This window comes from Thamnophis elegans, chromosome 10, assembly GCF_009769535.1.
Source record: "Thamnophis elegans isolate rThaEle1 chromosome 10, rThaEle1.pri, whole genome shotgun sequence".
NCBI classification, from domain to species: Eukaryota; Metazoa; Chordata; class Lepidosauria; order Squamata; family Colubridae; genus Thamnophis; species Thamnophis elegans.
This window is the reverse complement of record NC_045550.1, coordinates 65,911,953-65,928,851: the sequence shown is the minus strand read 5'-3', so window position 1 is coordinate 65,928,851 and position 16,899 is coordinate 65,911,953. Positions and strand designations below refer to the sequence as shown.

The following is a 16,899-nucleotide window of genomic DNA, read 5'->3' as shown; positions in this document are numbered from 1 at the left end:
CACCGCCATTGAGGGTGTATGTGTCATAGTAAGACTGACTATATTACTTTTATTCTTCTCTTCCTTCCTAGTACCTATCTCTTCCCACTTATGACTATAACCATGTTGCTTTATCTTTAAAATTTATATTGTTCTATTTGTTTCCTAGTATAAGTTGATTGCTTATTAGTAACCTATGACTATCACTAAGTGTTGTATGTTATGATTCTCGATGAATGTATTATACTGTATTTTTCTTTATGTACACTGAGAGCATATGCACCAAAGACAAATTCCTTGTGTATCCAATCACACTTGGCCAATGAAGAATTCTATTCTATTCTATTTTATCGACGTTTTCTGAAAATAGATTGCTCTTAGTATGTAAACCTCAATGTGATCTACTAATCGACTTGTAAAAAAGAATGTACCATATCCTGAATGCTACAATTTATTTAATAAACTCCCGCAAGATTTTTTTCAAAGAGACCAAGAGAATTTATTGCTATATATTACAATACAATTAGTGCACCAATAAGATACCTGAAAGAACAGGTTAGGGATAAATTAATTATCATGGAGAAAATCTATCTTTCTGGTCACTCGAGTTAAACATGACTTCATGGCACATAATCAAAAAGTGCTATGCACTACAAAGAAACAAATATTGTACATTGAAGTAGTAATGTCTAACAAGGCAGAATGTGTCAGGCAATCGCCACCAACTCAGCAATCCAATCCTTCAAAGAGGCAACTCGTTCTGCGAATTTCTACTCAAGATTGAAGTGAGCAAGTTGAAATTGAACCTCACAATGGAGAAAAGCTACTATAAAATCAGAGTGTGCCATTGATAATTGGAATTTATGATGTCTTGCGGTGAGGAACAGCACAGATTTTATAAGAATGAGGACACGTTGTCCACCCCATTCTTGGTTCTTCGCTGGTTTTCTTCCCTCCTTCTGGTAACTGGAAGGTGAATGTCTTGAGCAGATTTATGAAGAAAGTAAAGGACTCAGCTCTTGCTAATCTATCCTCTAAAGACCCATCTGACTCTGTGGAGGAAAAAGGAAGCGTCATTACAAAATAATCATGAAACAACAACTCATGACAACATTGAGAACGGAAGGTAGCTGAGGTTAAAGGTTAAAAAGCCAAATTTAAATACAGAGCAAAATCCTGTCAATAATTATTATATGGTTTGATTATTAAGCTAGCATTTCTGTAGCCCAGTTCATGCAGCACTAGGCTCAGTGGTGGGTTCCAGCTGGTACGGCGCCATAAGGCCGTACTGGTAGTAGTCAGAAGCAGCTGACAGCGTACCGGTACGGTGGCTGGTTTGTCCCACCCGCCGTCCCCATTCTATACCTGTTTTTAAAGCAACCAGCCAATTGCGCACACGGGCACAGCATGTGGCGCCTACGTGACCTCTGACAAGCAGCTGGGTGTCACAGGGGCAGTGGAGTGCGCATGCATGCACAGCGCACATGCACAAACAGGACTCTTGGCCCCCTGAGCAGCGTACCGGTAGCAACGGGGAGAGGAACCCACCCTTGACTAGGCTATAATGGCAGAAATTTAATTCCAGCTTACTGCGCATAGTATTAACCCACGTGTAGAATAATTTGTAAGTTGTACTTATATAGTAGTTTAGTGTGTTGTTGAAAATCTAGCCAACTAGCGTATGACTCATTCAGTGAAAAATAGTTTGGCATGACTCATGAACCTTGTCATGTCCCTGTTTTTGCAACACACATACAAAAAATGTACTTTCACTGGCCAAGTTATAGAATGTTTACAAATTTCAAGTTGTATATAAGAGACAGATAAAACAGGGACTCGCAACTGATCTCCAAGTCTTGCGATATGATCTAAATGTGCTTTTTGTTTTTGAAAACAAGACATAGCTTTCCTATCTATCTATCTATCTATCTATCTATCTATCTATCTATCTATCATGTGGGTGTGGGTGTGTGTATGGGTGTGTGTTCCAGCATAACTCTGGAACGCCTAAAGCAATTTCAACCAAACTTGGTACACAGATGACTTACTCTCTGGAAAAAAATACTGTGGGGATAAGACGCCCCTAACACCCCTCAGAGTGTGTGTTCTGTTAAGATACAGCCTGTTGTGCCTTAAAATGGCTTCTACCATACTGCCATAAAATGGCTTCTACTGTTTAGCACAGTGGAGTTGCCATGGTAATGGCTTCACAGTACTCCACAAGGGGGCTCCATCTGGTAAGGGGGAAAATCCAACATCAGAAATTACATACGTTTGGTCTGGACATTTTCAACAACATCAGGGCTTTTCCCGTCTAACACAGGATTAGGATAAATAAATACCTGGCCAACACTAGGCTATCAGCTAGTTTAAAATAAAATCACATCATCTACATGACAATAAATCACTTTTATATTTACCACCAGCAAGGAGCTGAAATTCTTTTTTGGCAACAAATTCTCCACCATCCAAAAAATGACTTGGGTTGAATTGTTCAGGTTTCTCCCATAGTTTGGGATCAAGCAACACTGAATTCAGATCTGGGTTAATAAAAGTTCCCTGGAAGTAATTAGAAAAAAGTTGACTCAAAACATCCAAATGATCCCATTTCAAATCACTTCCTCACTTTCCCAGGACCAGTTTTTGAGCACTTTCACACATATGTGTGAAAACTTCGTCAATTTGAAAACTAATCATTACCCTAACTAGGTAACATCATCAGTGCTAGCATCATGTATAAGGTAAAGATTCCCCTCTCACATATGTGCTAGTTGTTCCCAACTCTAGGGGGTAGTGCTCATCTCCGTTTGAAAGCTGAAGAGCCAGCGCTGTTGTCTCCATGGTCATGTGGCCGGCATGACTCAACGGCGAAGGCACATGGTACGCTATTACCTTCCCACCAAAGGTGGCTCCTATTTTTCTACTTGCATTTTTACACGCTTTTGAACTGCTAGGTTGGCAGAAGCTGGGACAAGTCACGGGAGCTCACTCCATTACACAGCTCTAGGAATTTGAACCGCTCAACTGCCGACCTTTCTGATCGACAAGCTCAGTGTCTAGCCACTGAGCCACCACAACCCTCTCAGCTTCACGTATAAAGTAATATTATACTTTTCCTGGGTTTTTTTTAAATCTCACGAAACCCACGAATTATAGGTGGCCACTGTTGAAAAGAAAAAAGAAGCTACATGGAAATTTCAGTACAGCTTCACTGGAAGTCTTCAAACAAAGTTTGAGGATCATCTATCTGAGATCCTTCTATGAATGCTGCACTGAGAATGGTTTGGATTAGAAGTCTATAGTTGGCCTATAGCAGTGGTAGGATCCTACCGGTTTAACAACCGGTTTGGTGATTGCGTATTTTGTCTGATGTATGCTCTGCACGTGTGCACAGTTTTAACAAAGCTTCCCCTCCATATTCCTTCTGGGGAGTAACACAGCTGAGGTGTGGCAATCCACTCTGCTGCACAAATCAGCTGAGAGGATATAGGTAAGTAAAGCACAGGGGCAGGCAGGTAGGCCCACCTGATCGTTGGAGCGAACCGGTTCGCTCCCAACTGATCATTGGAGCTACCGGTTTGCCAGAACCGGTCTGAACTGACTGAATCCCACTCCTGGCCTATGGTACTTTATATCTCTGGGATTCTATGAAAAGAAGAAATCAGCAGCTGTTCATGAACTATTTTAGAAAGTCTTTGAAAAGTATCACTGTTTCTTCTTGACATGAATCTCATTAGTGATACAATAGCGGCTATGAATAGTTATTTACTTAGAATACCTTGAATGTCACCCATTCTACATGCCATAATCTTGTAGATTAAAGATCAAAGGCCATAAAATTATATCAAAAACGCCCAAAACCCCAAAGGCAAACACTCCTCCATCTTTCAAGCTTCAATTGTGATTGCCCTACCTCACTGTAGGTGGAAAGAGCCAACTTTTTAAGGCCTTCAAGAAAGATAGGAGGATTAGAGGCCTACTGGATCTTGGAGAAGGAATGTTTCACAGAGCTGCAGAGTCACCGGCAGAATATCGAATAACAGAGTTGGAAGGGACTTTGGAGGTCTTCTAGTCCAACCCCCTGCTCAGGCAGGATACCCTACACCACTTTAGACAAATGGTTGTCTAATCTCTTCTTAAAAACATCCAGTGTTGGAGCATTCACAACTTCTGGAGGCAAGTTGTTTCCTTGATTAATTTTCTAACTGTCCAGAAATTTCTCCTTAGTTCTATGTTGTTTCTCTCCTTGATTAGTTTCCACCCATTGCTTTTTGTCCCACCCTCAGGTGCTTTGGAGACTAGTTTGACTCCCTCTTCTTTGTGGCAGCCCCTGAGATATTGGAAGACTGCTATCATGTCTCCCCTAGTTCTTCTTTTCATTAAACTAGACATACCCAGTTCCAGCAACCGTTCTTTATATGTTTTAGCCTCCAGTCCCCTAATCATCTTCGTTGCTCTTCTCTGCACTCTTTCTAAAGCAGTGGTAGTCAACCTGGTCCCTACCGCCCACTAGTGGGCATTCCAGCTTTCATGGTGGGCGGTAGGGGTTTGCTGTAACTCTGCTTTATAAATTTTATAAAGTAAAGTTACTGCCCTACTTTATAAATCACGATTACTGTGAAACTGGTGGGTGGTTAGAAAATTTTACTACTAACAGAGATAACAAAAGTGCGCGGTAGGTATAAAAAGGTTGACTACCCCTGTTCTAGAGTCTCAACATCTTATTTTCATTGTGGCGACCAAAATTGGATGCAGTATTCCAAGTGTGGCATTATAAAGTGGTACTAACACTTCATGTGATCTTTTTAACACTTCACGTGTTAAGCAATTTCTACTGTGGGAACACTGGAGGCAGGCCTGAACACCCAATGGCTTTCAGGTCTGACAATATGATGTTTATGTGATATATAGGAGTCATGTAGTCATTCACTCATCGCTATATCGCCATGGCATCGGACCTGGGTACCTGAGAGACCGCCTCCTGCCGATTACCTCTCTCAGACCAATTAGATCGCACAGGTTGGGTCTCCTCCGGATTCCATCTGCCAGCCAATGTCGGCTGGCAACTCCCCGGGGGAGAGCCTTCTCTGTTACAGCTCCGGCCCTCTGGAACGAGCTCCCTGTTGAGATCCGGATCCTTACTACCCTCCCGGCCTTTCGCAAAGCCACCAAGTCCTGGCTGTTCCAGCAGGCTGGGGGGAGCTGAGAAGCATCTACCTCCACAGAAATTATGAATGTTGGTTTTGTTTTTAATATGTTGTCTTTGTCTCGTTCCCCCCTTTCCCTTGTCTTTTGTGAGCCGCCCGGAGTCCTCCGGGAGTGGGCGGCATACAAGACAAATAAATAAATAAATAAATAAATAAATAAATAAATAAATAAATAAATAAATAAATAAATAAATAAATAAATTCTTCTATACCTTGGGAGCAAGAAAACCAAAGATATTCAGATCCTTTGCAAATTGTTTGATGATTCTGAATAAGAATGCATGTTTCGTGCGCTGGATCTCATGAATCACAGCACTGGTATAAGGTAGCTTCTTCCAAACTTGGTGGCTAACAGCATTTTCAGCACCCAAAACATCTTCTATCTCCTTATGGACTTTATCTGAAAAAAAAAAATGAAAGTGGAGGGTGGGGGAGAACATTTTACTTTGGGAAATGCTTGTGGCTATGTCACATTTGCAAAGTAAGTCAGGCATAGTTAAGTTTCTCCCCATAACAACAGCCATAGAAGGTTGGACTGAAAGAACCTCACAGAGCAATGTCAGTGAAGGTGGATTTGAACCTGGGTCTGTTGGGTCTAGAGGTGGGTTCCTACCAGTTCGGACCGGTTCGAACCAAGTACCGTATTTTTGGAGTATAAGACGCACTGGAGTATAAGACGCAGCAAGGTTTTGAAGAGGAAAATTTTAAAAAAGGTTTTGCACTCTGCAAACCTCCCCAAAACAGCCCGTTTTTCGTGAAAATGGGCCTGATTTTTCCCCCAATAAAGGCACAAATAGCCTTTAGAGTGCTACTGCGGGGGAGGGGGGAATGAACAAAAACTAGACATACCAAGTTCCAGCAACCGTTCTTTATATGTCTTAACCTCCAGTCCCCTAATCATCTTGGTTGCTCTTCTCTGCACTCTTTCTTGAGTCTCTATATATTTTTACATCGTGGTGACCAAAACTGGACGCAGTATTCCAAGTATGGCCTTACCAAGGCATTATAAAGTTGAATTAGTTTATCTGGTTATAATTCCAGTCTGATCCAAGGTGGCGCAGTGGTTAAATGCAGCACTGCAGGCTACTGCTAGATCAGCAGGTCAGCGGTTCAAATCTCACCGGCTCAGGGTTGACTCAGCCTTCCATCCTTCCGAGGTGGGTAAAATGAGGACCCAGATTGTTGGGGGCAATATGCTGACTCTCTGTAAACTGCTTAGAGAGGCCTGAAAGGCCTATGAAGCGGTATATAAGTCTACTGCTATTGCTATTGCTATATTGCTATTGATCCAATTGATAAGGCTGACAGACAGTCTGAGACATCCCATCGAGTTCTTGGTTTAGCCTGTATTTATAAAAGATGTGGCTACTTTCATAGGTAACTTTCCAATGTCAGGGGTGAACAACACATGAAGGGTCCAATTTAGGCTGTTTTGCTCAAACTGATGCATAAGGACTTTTTCAGACTAACAGTTTGCTCCTGGGTAAAACTCTAACAAGGTTCAATGGCATTCAAGGAGGATTGGACTCTATATAGAGACTCTAAGCTAATTCCCTATTTGACTCTTCTCCCCAATTCTGCCACTGCCAGATAGGTTAGTAGTTTTGGTTTGTTCTTAATCTATTATGTGAATCCAATCCAATAAGCTAAGGTGGAGTCGGCTATATTATTCAAACCCAGAAAAAGAATTAACTTAGTGTGTGGTGTGAAAGAAACTCTGGGCTCCCATTCTGTGGAGCTACAAGTATCTCAGAAGAAAAATGAGACCAGAAGGAATTATTAACATTAATCAAAAGTTCTCCCATCAGATAAAGTCCCCCAAAAGTTGGTAAAGAATTTCTGTTCTTATAAGAGGTGAGTGAAAATGACAACATTTTAAGGTGGTGGGGAATTATGTAGAAAGGTAAAGGTTCCCCTCGCACATATGTGCTAGTCGTTCTCGACTATAAATGACGGTGCTCATCCCCGTTTCAAAGCCGAAGAGCCAGCGCTGTCCAAAGACATCCCCATGGTCATGTGGCCAGCATGACTCAATGCCAAGGGCTCATGGAACTCTGTTACCTTCCCACCAAAGGTGGTTCCTATGTTTCTACTTGCATTCTTACATCCTTTCGAACTGCTAGGTTGGCAGAAGCTGGGACAAGTAATGGGAACTCACTCCGTTATGCGGCGCTAGGGATTCAAACTGCCCCACTGCTGATCTTTCAGCTTAGCCACTGAGCCATCGCATCCCTCTTATGTACAAGGGGATCGCCAAAACTATATTTACTATTTCTTCTGCTCTTTACACACAGACAAAATAGCTAAGCCGTTCCTCCCAAGTTGCGGCTTGTCTGTGCTCTAATACTCATGTTCAGGGTTATTTTGTAAAATCGCTCCAGGAACAACTCTTCAGAAGCTACCAGAGCAATCATTTTCTCATCAAACGCCACTCCACCCTCTAAGAATGCTGCTGGGAGCAAGTATGTGTTTTCACTCACTACAATTCCCTGCGAAGTTTAGGCTGCCAAGCCCAGCTCAAGCTTTATTTAGAGCAACGGTTTCCCTCTTAATTATTATTATTTTTCAAAGTGGAAGAGATTTCGCCATCTTTGGGTGCTGCGTTGAAATGAAACCCCTCCCCTCTGATCTACCCGGGATTGATAGCAACCTTCTTCCTGTGGTCTACCCCTCTCTCACCTTGAACTTCTGGATGAGATGCCATCAGCAGCAGTGCCCACTGGAGAGTGATTGCAGTTGATTCTGCAGCTGTGATAAGGAAGTTAAAAATACATTCAGCCAGGTTCTCTTCATTGTAGGCAGCAGCATTCTGGTCACCTTTGCTCTGATGGGGCAAAAGAAAAGAAAATGTCATTTAAAAGGTATCGGCCTGGTCTTCCAAACTTTGCTATATCGTCTGTGCTGCTCCCTGTTCTACAAGATGATACGTTCATTAAAAATGTACTGTGATCTTTGGTGCTCTCTGAGCTTGGTTGGTGGGTTGTTGTTTTTTATTTTATTTTTTTGAATTTTTGCAGATTTCATTCATTACCCAACTAGGTAACATCATGAAATATCAGCAAACCAACAACCAAACTCAAGAGCACTAAGGATTCCACAATCTGCAGCTCTCTAATGCATCTTTTTCCAGGATCCACATTAATCCAAGATACAACACAAATCAGATTAACAGAGTTGGAAGGGATCTTGTAGGTCATCTAGTCCCACTCCCCACCCAAGCAGGAGGCCCTGCCTACACTGTTTCTGACAAATGGCAGTCCAACCTCTTCTTGAAAGCCTTCAGGGATGAAGCTCGCACAACTTCCAAAAGCCACTTCTGTTCCATGGGTTGATTGTTCTCACTGTCAGGAAATTTATCCTTATTTCTGGTTGGAATTTCTCCTTGATCAGTTTCCATCCATTATTCCTTGACTGGCCTTCAGGTGCCTTGGAAAATAGCTTGATCCCTTCCTCTGTGTGGCAGCCGCTCAGTTATTAGAACAGTGTTATCATGTCTCCGCTGGTCCGTCTCTTTACTAAACTAGCCACGCCCAGTTCCTGCAACCATTCATTGTATGTTTTAGTCTCCAGTCCCCTCATCATCCTGGTTGCTCTTCCATGAACTTTTTCTAGAGTCTCAGGGTAGCATTTGGGGGTTTGCCAAACTGGGTAGAATCCTAGGTACAGGAACACCCAAACCCGTGCAAACCCCCAGCAGCCCACCTCTGCTGAGTATGGATGTAGTTATTCATACCTGACCAATGTGATTTAACTATCTTTGGCTAGGGGCCCCTCGGTTCCTAGGTTATTTGGTAGGAACATTATATCCAGATCCCTCCATTCCCCCCCTCTTTTGTTGACCAGCTTTGTTCTCCTCCTCCAAGTGCTTCTTCGCATCTTACAAAATGGATCCTGGGCTGTAACATTAAATCCGTATCTATCTGGTCATAGTTACGACATAGCCAGCAGCCAATTAGTGGCAGAAACCTTGGATGAAGCACCTATAATTTGGATATCTTGTGTTCTCCTATGATTACAGCTTGATTGAGAACATCGCAATGAGTAAGCGAGAATGACCTTGGGAGACAGGGGAAAGAGCCACAATCAGGGAAGAATCAGATAAGAGGCAGCTGGATCCAGAGAAGAAATGCAGACCTGACAAACATCTCAGAAGGGACCTTCCTTAGTTTCCTGGACTGTAAAGGCAAGGGAGGAAAAATGTACTTTCAACTTTTCAGGATTCTGTTCAGTGGCGGGATCCTGCCGGTTTAATAACAGGTTCAGTGACTGCTCGCGCACACGCCTGATGGGCACTGTGAGCGCATGCATAGTTTTTTTAAAAATTTACTGTCAGGCCTGCAGCCATCTTTCCTTTTGGATCTTTGGCCTGCAACACTTTCTATTATTCTATTATGCCATTTCTATTGTGCGAAAATGGGAGCGGGGATTGTATGGAGTGAGATGCTATGTAGCCAAAACAAAATTCCTTTTAGAAAGCCAAGGTCATCCTTTGTCTCTGCACCTGACCGGAACTGGATGGGTGGAATTGCCAGCATGGCAGTGGGAGATTGGACCATGTGATGGACTTGTGGGTGTGGGGAAAAGATCTTGAACTTTCAACTGGGTGGGGAAAACCGGGAAGCTTCAGATTCGGGTTTTCCCACATGTGCCAACATGGCTCTCTTCATAAATTGGAACTTTGAGAAATACTTTGCCTTAGACTCTGATTTAATTTTGGATACTATTTGGAACCCTGACACTTACCTTCCCCGTTACTCCTGGGGAGTAACACAGCTGACTCATGGCTATCCACTCTGCCACGTGAATCAGCTGAGGAGATATAGGTCAGTAAATTTCAAGGGCAGGTGGGCCCACCTGATCATTGGAGGCAAACTGCTCCGAAATGGCTGACTCTCACCCCTGATTCTGTTAAAGCCATCTTACGATAAAATAGAATTAGTTCTTTCAGGTGTGTTTCCTGTCTGGGCTACCTTACAAACGTTAACAAGTGCGCGTTAACTCAATCACATCCCATTTTAGGAAATATGGCAGTGGCAAGGGGAAAAACACTTTCTGCAAGTGTGCAATGTTAAAAAAACAGCATGACTAAATGCTTTAGTTCTCAATAAAATCCTTAAATACCAACCAGCTGTCATTTAAACTTCTTGGTTGTTCAATAGCATTCACAACTCCTGTTCTTCAATGCCCTTCTCAGGTATCTACAACTTTTGATGCTTTCCCCAAGTATTTCCAATCCATGTTTATTTGTGAGTAATCTTCCATTGTAATGGCAAAGAGAAATGTGGGAAAATATAACAAGCAAGAGTTCCCAAAATAAATGTAATATGGAGAAGGTCAGATGACCTATTTTGCATTTAAAGAAACTCAGTATACCAAGGAATGTATTGTTGCCTTTGACTAGCCCCTTTTGCAAAATACACAGTAGTAAGAAAATAAGAATAAAGGAATAACAGAGTTGAGACCTTGTAGGTCATCTAGTCCAACCCCCACTCAAGCAGGAGATCCGATGCCATTTCAGACAAATGGCTGTCCAATATCTTCTTAAAAAACCTCCACTGATGGATCACCCACAACTTTTAAAGGAAAGTCATTTCATTGATTAATTGTTCTCACTGTCGGGAAATTTCTCCTTAGTTCGAGGTTGCTTCTCTCCTTGATTAGTTTCCAACCGTTGCTTCTTGCTCTGCATTCAGGTGCTTTGGATAATAGGTTGACCCTTTCTTCTTTGTGGTAACCCCTTAGAGATTGGAACCACTATCATTTTATCCCTCGTCCTAAGGGACCTTGGAGGTCTTCTAATACAATCCCCTACTCCAGCAGTAAAACCCTATATCAGGGGTGGGTTTCAACCGGTTCGCGGCGGTCCCTGCGAACCGGTTGGTCACCGAACCTGGAAGTAAGTAACTTCCGGGAACGGCGAAGCCCACCCCCCCCCCCCGCGCCCGCGCGCGCCCGCTCCTTACCTGGTTTTGACAAATTCTGCGCTTCCACGCATGCGCAGGACGCATACAGCGCCTGTGCGATCCTCCAGGAGCAGCTGGAGCATCGCACAGACGCTAGTACGCATGCGCGCGCCGCATGCGTGCGCGAGGACGCCGCCGGCCTCGTTCCAACCGAACCGGTTGGAACGGGGCGAGAAACCCACCCCTGCCCTATATCATTTCAGACAAATGGCGGTCCAATCTCTATTTAAAAGCCTCCAATAATGGGGCACCCACAACTTTTAAAGGCAAGCCATTCTACCAACTAATTGTTCTCACCGTCAGGAAATTTCTCCTTAGTTCTAGGTTGGTTCTCCCCTTGATTAGTTTCCATCCCTTGTTTCTTTTCTTGCTTTACTAGGGCTTTGGAAAATAGGTTGAACCCCCTCTTCTTTGTGGCAATCCCTCAGATATTGGAACACCGCTATCATGTCATATCTAAGTAACTGGCACTTACTTTCTCCATTTGTGACAAGTAAAAATCAACGAAATCTTGTGGCTCCTTCCCTGCCTTTGCTTCTTTATGTTTCTGTATCGCCTTCTTTATAAGGGAAAGCACCATCTCCTTGCTGGACAGGGCATTTTTGTGTGGCCCTGGGAAATATTTCATGAACCACGGGAACTGTTTATGTATCTACAGAGAAAACATAAGAGAAGTAATGTCACTATCAAGGGTCCCATGCCTGGGACCAGCCCACCCTAGGCCACGGATTTCTTAATAAGAGCTCATCCAAGTCATGGTTGTCCAAAGGGAAACATCTTCAAGCAAAAGCATCCATGGTTGTCCCAAATCAAAACCATGGTTGTCCCAAAGCAAAGATCTTCAAACAAAACCATTCATGGTTGTCCAAAGGGAAACATCTTCAAGCAAAACCATTCATGGTTGTCCCAAATCAAAACCATGGTTGTCCCAAAGCAAAGATCTTCAAACAAAACCATTCATGGTTGTCCAAAGGGAAACATCTTCAAGCAAAACCATCCATGGTTGTCCGAAATCAAAACCATGGTTGTCTCAAAGCAAAGATCTTCAAACAAAACCATTCATGGTTGTCCAAAAGGGAAACATCTTCAAGCAAAACCATCCATGGTTGTCCCAAATCAAAACCATGGTTGTCCCAAAGGGAAACATCTTCAAGCAAAACCATCCATGGTTGTCCCAAATCAAAACCATGGTTGTCCCAAAGGGAAACATCTTCAAGCAAAACCATCCATGGTTGTCCCAAATCAAAACCATGGTTGTCCCAAAGGGAAACATCTTCAAGCAAAACCATCCATGGTTGTCCCAAATCAAAACCATGGTTGTCCCAAAGCAAAGATCTTCAAACAAAACCATTCATGGTTGTCCAAAGGGAAACATCTTCAAGCAAAACCATCCATGGTTGTCCAAAATCAAAACCATGGTTGTCCCAAAGAGAAACATCTTCAAGCAAAATCATTCATGGTTGTCCCAAATCAAAACCATGGTTGTCTCAAAGCAAAGATCTTCAAGCAAAACCATTCATGGTTGTCCCAAAGGGAAACATCTTCAAGCAAAACTATCCATGGTTGTCCCAAATCAAAACCATGGTTGTCCCAAAGCAAAGCTCTTCAAGCAAAATCATTCATGGTTGTCCCAAATCAAAACCATGGTTGTCCCAAAGGGAAAGATCTTCAAGTTAAACCATGGTTGTCCCAAATCAAAACCATGGTTGTCCCAAAGGGAAAGATCTTCAAGCAAAACCATGGTTGTCCCAAAGCAAAACCATGGTTGTCCCAAGGCAAAACATCTTCAAGCAAAACCAAGAAAGTCCAGTTGCCTTTTGAAAAAGCACCTTTGGGCAACTGGACTTTCTTGGTTTTGCTTGAAGATGTTTTGCTTGTCATCCAAGAAGCTTCTTCAGTCCTGAAGCACTTTTGGGATTCTCTGATGAAGCTTAAATGAAGGAGAGCAATGATAATCATGAACTAGAAAACTCCTTTTCTCCTCCTCCCTGTCCTTCTGCTGTCTTATTTCCTCCTCCTTTTTCTTTTTCTCCCTTTTATTCTCTTGTATACACATTTCTGTCCACTGATCTATATCTACCCTTACATCTGGGCCCATGTCTAGATGGAACTCTGTCACTCCACATCTTCTATCTGCCGATCTTTATGAATACGATTACACACCAATGAATATAGGTAGTCCTCCACTTACAACTCATATTTATGACGGTTGCAGTGTCCTGTGGTCGTGAGCTCCCTTTAAGACCATCTGAGAAACAAACTTGAACATGTTATACCTTCTCTTCTACAAAGTCACCAGGGAAGCGAGATTTATTTAATGTTGTGGCCCGCCAGCGGCCAGCAGAGCTGGCAGCATTCAGACAGTGAGGAGGTTGGGGAGGAACATGGGCCAGTTCTGGAGGCTGGTGATGGCTCTGGATCGGAGGCAGAGTGAGGGCCAGAGCCGTATGCCAGTTATCTCAGCTGCCTTCGGAGTCAGACATCAGTGGGGCAGAAGAACAGCTGGAGCCTGTTCCCAGTGTGCGCATGCGCAGAGTTGCCAGACAAAGGGAACAGCAAAAGAACAGAGGTTGACTTGGGAGTAAGGCCACAGGTGGACGATGAATGGCCTCTCCCAGAGGAAATAAAAGAGGAGTGAAAGGGGACTGGAGTTTGCACGAGACAATTATTTCGCTTAATTGGCTTGTGACTCTCTGAGACTCCTTGCCAAGTTCTTCAGATATCAGCCTGGAAACTCTCCAAGTCAGATAAGGTCTGTGACTGTAAATCCTCCCTTGAAAGACTTTGCTGGATGTGAATGAGCAGAATTCACTGTAAATTAATAAAAGGGGGTTTCGTCTGCCTCAATGATGTCCAACTCTGAAGGCAGCTCATAACTGTCAGACGGCCCTGGCCCCCTCTCTGCCTCTGACACAGAGCCCACATCAGAGCCTTCCGCAGACTCCAGGACTGGTCATGTTCCTCCCCAACCTCCACACTGTCCGAATCTGCTGCCAACTCCACAGGCCATTGGCAGGCCACAACAGCAGTGGCTCTCCAAAAGTTTTGTATGGAATAGTCTGTCTCAGTAATAAAGCAAAGAATAACTTACAGCGTAAACAAAGCTCCCTCCAGATTTTACAGCAGATTCAATGGCATCCATCAATTGTTGGCTGTCCTTATCTTCAAGAGGGGAACGGTCGCTGAAACTCAGAGTCCAGATGATTTTGCAAAGGGAAGCAGTGGTGGCCTTCAAAGGGTCAAATGGCTGCCCTATAAGTGAAATGATTGATAAATATTTTCCACTTTCTTCTTAATACAGGGAGTATCCCCCATTACATCTGCAACTGAGCCCAAAGTGTCTGTTGTTTACTGAGTCAGTTGTTAAGGGAGTTTTGCCCCATTCTTACCTCAGTTGTTAAGTAAATCACTGCAAGAATAGAATGGGAATGGGAATGGGAATGGGAATGGGAATGGGAATGGGAATGGGAATGGGAATGGGTAGGGAAGGGAAGGGAAGGGAAGGGAAGGGAAGGGAAGGGAAGGGAAGGGAAGAGAAGAGAAGAGAAGAGAAGAGAAGAGAAGAGAAGAGAAGAGAAGAGAAGAGAAGAGAAGAGAAGAGAAGAGAAATAACAATAGAGTAGAGTAGAGTAGAGTAGGGTAGGGTAGGGTAGGGTAGGGTAGGGTAGGGTAGGGTAGGGTAGGGTAGGGTAGAGTAGAGTAGAGTAGAGTAGAGTGGGAGTGGGAGTGGAAGTGGGAGTAGAATGGAATGAAATGGAATGGAATGGAATGGAATAGAATAGAATAGAATAGAATAGAATAGAATAGAATAGAATAGAATAGAATAGAATAGAATAGAATAGAATAGAATAGAATAGAATAGAATAGAATAGAATAGAATAGAATAGAAAATATTTATTGGCCAAGTGTGATTGGACACACAAGGAATTTGTCTGGTGCATATCCTCTCAGTGTACATAAGGAGAATAAAATACATTCATCAAGAATAGAAAGAGACAACACTTAGCGATAGTCAAGGTATCAAATTGTAGTAGGAAACAAATAAAAACAATATAAATTAAATGATACAAGCAACATGGTTATAGTCATAGGTGGGGAGCAAGAGATACTAGGAAGAATGAGAAGAATAATAGTAATGCAGACTTAGTAAATTATTGACAGTGTTGTGGGAATTATTTGTTTAGCAGAGTGATGGCATTCGGGGGAAAAACTGTCCTTGTGTCTAGTTGTTGTGGTGTGCAGTTGTTGTGGTGTGCAGTTATGGTGTGGAGTGCAGTGCATATATATGTATATATGTATATTTGTATATATGCATATATGCATATATGCATATATGCATATTTGTATATTTGTATATATGCATATATGCATATTTGTATATATGCATATATGCATATTTGTATATATGCATATATGTATATGTATCTAGAGAGAGATTAGAATATAGATGTACCACATTTTATTTCAAAGCATGTGGAGACTCCATGAACCCTTGAGTAGGGCAAAATAAGAGCCAATGTAACCTCCTAGTGCTACCTACCATTTACACGCGCGAAAGTCTCCATCAGACGAGGGGCCTCCTCTTCCACCAGGCTCTCCACTCCTTTCTTTTCTTTCTCATGCTTTAACAACATAAGCTGCCCAATTTCTTTTTGCTGCTTGCGTAGTTCTCCACCTAAAAATACCAGATTAAAAGAAGTAAAGACATGACTGATAGCGAAAATCAATCAATCAATCAATCAATAATGCAATGTATTTTGTTAACACACACCCCCCCCAAAAAAAAAAGCTAGTTCATATCCAGGACAAAAGCGTCTGTCAGTTAAATTTTCTCACAAATGTTCTGTCTTAAATTTATATTTCAACTCCCAGAATCCCCCAACCAGCAGTGTTTCTCAACCATGGTAACTTGCGGATGGGTGGACTTCAACTCCCAGAATGTCCGAGGCAGTTTCATAATGGCTGTGGAATTCTGGGAGTGGAAGTCCTCACATCTCCAGATGCCAAGGTGGGGAAACACTGATCTAATGTTTCCAAAGCACAAAGACTTCCATATTTTATAAACACTTACCATTGTCATTGAAAGGAGTCGTGGAGGTCTTAGAAGTGCCATTTTCATCTTTCACCTGCTGTTTGGGTCAAGATAAAAAGAAAGTTTTAGTCTTGGATGTTGTTGTTTTTTGTTTTTTTAAGTAAAAATTTTCAGCTTCTCACGCTGCGAAACTTTCAGTCCTCCTCATCCCTTCCTCTCTGTCCATAGCAACAAAAAAAAACTTATAAAGGTATGAAAATATTATTTCCTAGTTTAAGTTTTAGAGAACAAATAAACACGATTGCAGGATATAACAGAATAACAGAGTTAGAAGGAACCTTTGAGATCTTCTAGACCAACCCCCTGCTCAAGCAGGAAGCCCTGTACGATTTCAGGCAAATAACTGTCCAGTCTCTTCTTAAAATCCTGCAGTGTTAGAGCACCCACAACTTCTCAAGGAAGCAATTCCACTCACTGATAGACACTCACTGTCAGAAAATGTCTCCTTAATTCTAGGTTGGTTCTTTCCTTGATTATTTTCCGTCCATTGCTTCTTGTCCTGCCTTCAGGAGTCTGGAGAATAGTTTGACTGCCTCTTCTTTGTGGCAACCCCTGAGATATTGGAAGACTGCTATCATGTCTCCCCTAGTCCTTCTTTTCATTAAACTATCCATGCCCAGTTCCTGCAACCCTTCTTCATATGTTTCAGCCTCCAGTC

The 16,899-nt window shown here is 42.6% G+C and overlaps 1 protein-coding gene across 1 annotated transcript; it reads right to left on the bottom strand.

Moving 5' to 3' along the window:
- Positions 1–1,210: 1,210 nt before the first annotated feature.
- LOC116513731 (cytochrome P450 2J2-like) lies at positions 1,211–16,407 on the bottom strand. The gene is made up of 8 exons (XM_032224913.1): positions 16,364–16,407; positions 15,690–15,859; positions 14,241–14,401; positions 11,615–11,801; positions 7,866–8,003; positions 5,399–5,586; positions 2,400–2,538; positions 1,211–1,344 (listed from the first exon to the last, which is right to left on the bottom strand). Exons 1-8 carry the CDS (start codon positions 16,405–16,407, stop codon positions 1,211–1,213), a joined length of 1,161 nt encoding a protein of 386 aa, XP_032080804.1.
- Positions 16,408–16,899: the final 492 nt, after the last annotated feature.

Coding starts and splice junctions, on each gene's coding strand:
- LOC116513731 (XM_032224913.1), bottom strand. CDS start 16,407: ATGGACAGAGAGGAAGGGATGAGGAGGACTGAAAGTTTCGCAGC. Junction 14,402..15,689: donor GACTTTCGCGCGTGTAAATG/GTAGGTAGCACT, acceptor TTTCACTTATAG/GGCAGCCATTTGACCCTTTG. Junction 1,345..2,399: donor ATTTCAGCTCCTTGCTGGTG/GTAAATATAAAA, acceptor CTTTAAAAACAG/GTATAGAATGGGGACGGCGG.